The sequence below is a fragment of the Sipha flava genome, unplaced genomic scaffold, assembly GCF_003268045.1.
Source record: "Sipha flava isolate LNK unplaced genomic scaffold, YSA_version1 19278_pilon_pilon, whole genome shotgun sequence".
Lineage (NCBI taxonomy): Eukaryota > Metazoa > Arthropoda > Insecta > Hemiptera > Aphididae > Sipha > Sipha flava.
The window spans coordinates 2,238-7,347 of record NW_020272708.1 but is presented as its reverse complement, the minus strand read 5'-3'; the positions used below and the strand labels follow the sequence as shown (position 1 = coordinate 7,347).

Genomic DNA, 5,110 nt, shown 5'->3' with positions numbered 1-5,110 from the left:
AGGTTTAACCGGTATTCGTACTTTAACCGTAACATATATATATATATTAGGATTGAAAATTAACTACGGATCTCAATATTATATTTGTTTTCGTAACAGTTTTCCAAAAATTAATAGAAGTATAATTGGAAGGAAAACATACATGGTAAGTTTCATTGCTAATAATGATTTAGAATTCCTTAAAAAAATGTATTTTCAATTTTAATCATTCACCTTCAGTGTTTTATTTTTTTTTTTTTTTTTGTAAATTTTTTCGATAAATTTGTTAAAACAATGATTTTTGGGTTCGCAGTTATAAACATTTTGTTTAAAAACATTTGATTTAAACATGTTTTAAATAATTGAAATTAAATATTATGTGTATAAAACAAAATGTTTAAAATGTTTTTTACATCATATGTTTAAAAATATTTTTTTAATAAATTTTTTGAGTACTTAAAAAAAAATACCACATATTATTCAAATTCCATTTGTTTTCAGCCTTGTAAATAAGTAATAACAACTAATTATATTCAGTGGTATAGCAAAGGTATGGCGAACTGTGCCTACGCCAGGGGCGCGAATTGCAAAGGGGCACAAAATTGTACGAAATTCGTATTTTTATCCTACAATCAAATCGAACATTTTTCAATATGCTTTTTTGAAGTACATAGATGTTGTCTATTTTTACACACTACGTGTAATTTAATGATGAGATTATGAAAATAACACAAGAGCATTTAAATAAAAGATTTCATATGAAGAAATTATCGACGAATTTACTAGTTATAAAGCGATAAAAGCAAATTTTCCAAGTTAAAAATTAACACTGTAATAATAAATTATAAATATAAATTGTATACTTAAAAAAAATTATTAAAATTAAAGGTAAAAAAAATATCGCAACATCAAATTTTAATTGGTTAAAAAGAGATTTTTCTAAGTTTTATAGGGGCTCTAGCGAGGCTTCTTACGCCACTGATTATTTTAATTAATATTGATGGTAAATTATAATTAAAATTTATAAAAACGTGGATTTTATTGCATGTCCTATTTTTTACACATTAGCTATATACCATGTTTTTTAAATCTTCTCTTCGGTATGGAGAAGATAGACAAATATGTAACTACAAGTAATTGTCAACATTCAAACTAACTACTAGTAGTATTTGAAGTATTTAATTATTTACTAATTTAAATTACATGTATGCATTTGTAAGATACTGATTACTATTATCTCGTGTTGATTACATAGATTCCCTCGATATCCCAAATTAAGACCAGCTTCGAAAATAAATATTGCAACATAATAACATACATTATTTTTGTTCTATGTGTCATTTCTCATCGTCCTTTAAAAGTAAATTATAACAATTCTTATTATAAAATGATTAAATATTTAAAACATGTGTAAAACAATTGAAAAAAAAGAAAAATGATTTCGTTTAAAAAAAAAAAAAAATGGGAATTAATGAAAAACGGTTTTTTTGTTTAAAATGAAAAAACTGTTTTTTTCCAAACCCTGTTTTTGACCAGACTTTATACATCTTATCTTTTATAAATAAAATTATCTTGTCACAGTATTTGTTATTGAACTCCTCCGAAACGGCTTGACCGATATTCATACTATTTTTTGTGTATATTTAGTAGGTCTGTGAATAGCTCCTAACTATTTTCAAACCTTTAGGTGTTAAGTAGCTAAGGGTGGTCCACCCCAAATGTATTAATTGTATACCTATTATATAGGCGGTCAGTGTCTAATATCCAATCTAAAATCCAAAATATCTGTAAATTTTATATATCACACATTGTTATTGTAATAAGTAATAATATTATTTATATGTAAATAAAGTTAAAAAAATTTAAAAAATTGCTCTATGTTTTTTTTTAATATTTTTTCAATGTAGCTACAAACATGATAAATAGAAGAGAGTAAATAACAGACGAACAAATTCAAACCGGTAATATGAATGTACGTGTGAGAATGGCGCGATTGCACAAGAGACACGAACTAAACGCAATGAACAACGACGATTGGAGCAAAGACATGCACGTTGGTTCGTAATAAACCATGCAGAGCAAATGACCAACAACGCCAATTGTCGAAGAAATGCCAACAGTGATGGGAAATAATCCAGATGCAGTGCGCAACATTAAAAATCAATCGTCCTTGGCCACAGAGCTGAAAAAATGCTTAAGACCTTGAACAGGACACTAAAATATGTAAAAAACAACTACAAACTATACGTTGGTAGTCTGTTACTCTTTTCAGGTGATTTCAGATCAAATGTAATAAATGTATTCTAAAAATTGTCAAACTCAATTATTCGAATAAAAAATTATTCGAGTAATTTTTAAACATTATAAATATAAGATAGGTACAACTAACGTACTTTACTTTTCTACTTATAATTTTTTTTACATAGATACATTATTTTTATAAAATAAAAAACACAGATTTGCTTATTATTAGTCGAATTTGAGTTGAAATAATGAGTAGTAAAATATTCAATAGGATAATATTAGTATGGTACTAAAAATGACTCATTAAGAACCGTTTTATTTGAACGGGACAGACACATATAATAATATTTATATATATTTAAATGCATATGTGTTTTGTTTACAGAAAATTAAATCATACATTTTTAAAATAAAATATGACATGTTTCTGGGTAAAAATACCACTAATTATTACAACAGAAAGATTAATACGATATTACGCTACTAGAACAGGAAAAGTCATACAAATTAAATTTCCTTCAACACTTAAAATAAATATTAAAGAAAAATCACAAACAATTATAAATTATAGTTTATAGGTTTCTGAAAGGAAATCTGAAATTTTTAGTATTACATTTCCTAAGAATAAATGATCATTTTTTTTTAATAAATTATAGATGTAATCAATTTTAATTTATCTTTTCAACCGAATTTTTACCAACATTAATAATTAACTTACTCTTAAATGGATCAATTCGTTGACTCTCGCGCTCTTTGAGTGCTTCATCTACGTTTGATCTTTTTACACATTGAATTCCAACATTTTGTAAGCTCAAAGTCATTGACTCGTTATTGATTTCAGCCTTGAAAATTCCTCTTTTGCAATGTTTTCCTCCCACAAGTTTAAATGGATGTGGTCTATATGGTTTGTCTTTGGTAACACAAGATACTATAACTAGGACCTTACCTTGATAACCATTAATCTGTAACCAAATGACATAATATCCATACTATTATGGTGACAAATAACTTACTGATTTAAAAATCCATTACTTTTATTGTTGGATATGTTTTATTATCATATAAAGAATTGACTCCGAATATATTACCAGCAGTTCTACCTTCGCATACATATCGATACCTTACGGAATCGGGCTGTTCAATGATTTCTATGAAAGGAATATTGGTGAGTTTTTGGGTCTGTTTGGACAGTTGGCTGTGGACCTCAATCATATTATTTGACCAATGAAACTAGAAAAATTTAACTGATTATTCTTGAAAGTATTACTTGAATTCTATTAGTATTACTTCTTCTTCTTCTTTTGTATTCAATCTTTTGTTGCAATTTTCCACTCTTCCCTTTTAGTAGTGATTATATTGATATATTATAACAATAATGTTATATTTATACTTCCATTTTCACCACTTTTCAGTGAGTTTGCTCTATCATCTCAAACTCTAATTTTCCCCACCACATGGCTGCCGATATGTGAGTAAACGCTTAAAAGTGATGGAAATGCGCAAGAATAGACGAGTTTTGGTCGCCGCCCAATTGCATTCTCTCAGCAAACAAAGTATAGAATGGATGTTACAAAAATATTTTTATTTTAAATATATTGTTTTAAACTAGTAGTCTCAAACACGCGGCCCTCAATAAATATTTATTTCTTCAAAAATGATGATTTTTTTTTTCGTGTTATAATATATTATATATTTTGACAGTGTGGTATAAAATAAGAGTTATTGAATATCAAGTGCTGCTCGAAAATAAAAATAAATTATTATTATTATAAAAAAAAAAATCAATGCACAGTACAACGTCCATTTTTCTCATAATTATAATATTAGAATAAATACATTTTATCTTAATTTATTTTGATTATTTTTAGATTTAACAAATCAGAATGATTTAATTTTTTTTTTTTTTTTTAATTGTAGATTTTCTCATATATTTGACTATTAATAACTAAATATTTCTAAACACTCGCGGAGTAATAAAATGCATTATATAAACTATTTACATAACAACAACGGCATAACATAATTATATAAGTATTTTAAGTATGTATTGCCAAGGGCATAAGTAAAGATTATTTATGGAAAGAGGATTATATTTAGGTAATGATTATTTTTATTATAACCTATTTATTTATTAATTGAGATTTTTTAATGAGGGGTTTGAACCCCCCTCTATCCTCCTTACATACGCCATTGTGTATTGCTTTTAAATTATTTTTTTCATTAGAACTAATTAGTATCGTTTAATTAATAAAAGTCTCATTTTTTGAAACAGTATTTAAATGAAATAATAAACAAATTTTTCCTATAACAATAACCAAAGCCGAAAAATATAATAATAGTTAGTGTTTTATATAGTAAAAACTTACCAGTACAGCACTTAAAAGCTTACAAAAAATACTGTATATATAACCACCTAGAAATGTATTATGTTTATATTATGTTATAATTCTAGCAATGAATGGAGTTTTATATTTATATATTCATTAGATAATATATTAAAATAGAACTTGACTTCATTACTTTTTAGTAAGTGAGTGCCTATTGGTATTACAAAAAACGTTGCATCGAGACAAAATAAACACCTGGCAATCGAATACTATATTTTAACTACGTAATAAACATATTTGATCGTTCAATGTATTAAACTAAATGTTACATGCACTCTCGCTTAACACGTCACTACTACACGAGGTTCTAACGCGAGTAGACAACAGATAAAGTTATTAACTCCTACTCCTGAGTAGTACAAGCATTGAGATTTTTATTTTAATATTTATTCTATAAATTAGGAATTATGAAATATCAAATATAGCCAATATATGATTCATTAACGAATCATTTGAATAATCAGTAGTCTTTCCAATTTATTGAACCTAATTTTAATACA

General features: G+C 26.1%; 1 protein-coding gene across 1 annotated transcript; it reads right to left on the bottom strand.

Moving 5' to 3' along the window:
* Positions 1–2,941: 2,941 nt before the first annotated feature.
* LOC112681560 (embryonic polarity protein dorsal-like) lies at positions 2,942–4,908 on the bottom strand (the record flags this gene model as incomplete). The annotated part of the gene is given in 5 exon segments (XM_025551805.1): positions 2,942–3,185; positions 3,256–3,453; positions 3,511–3,761; positions 4,590–4,636; positions 4,744–4,908. Coding segments are annotated over 2 exon segments (424 nt in total), but the record flags the coding sequence as incomplete, so codon positions are not given.
* Positions 4,909–5,110: the final 202 nt, after the last annotated feature.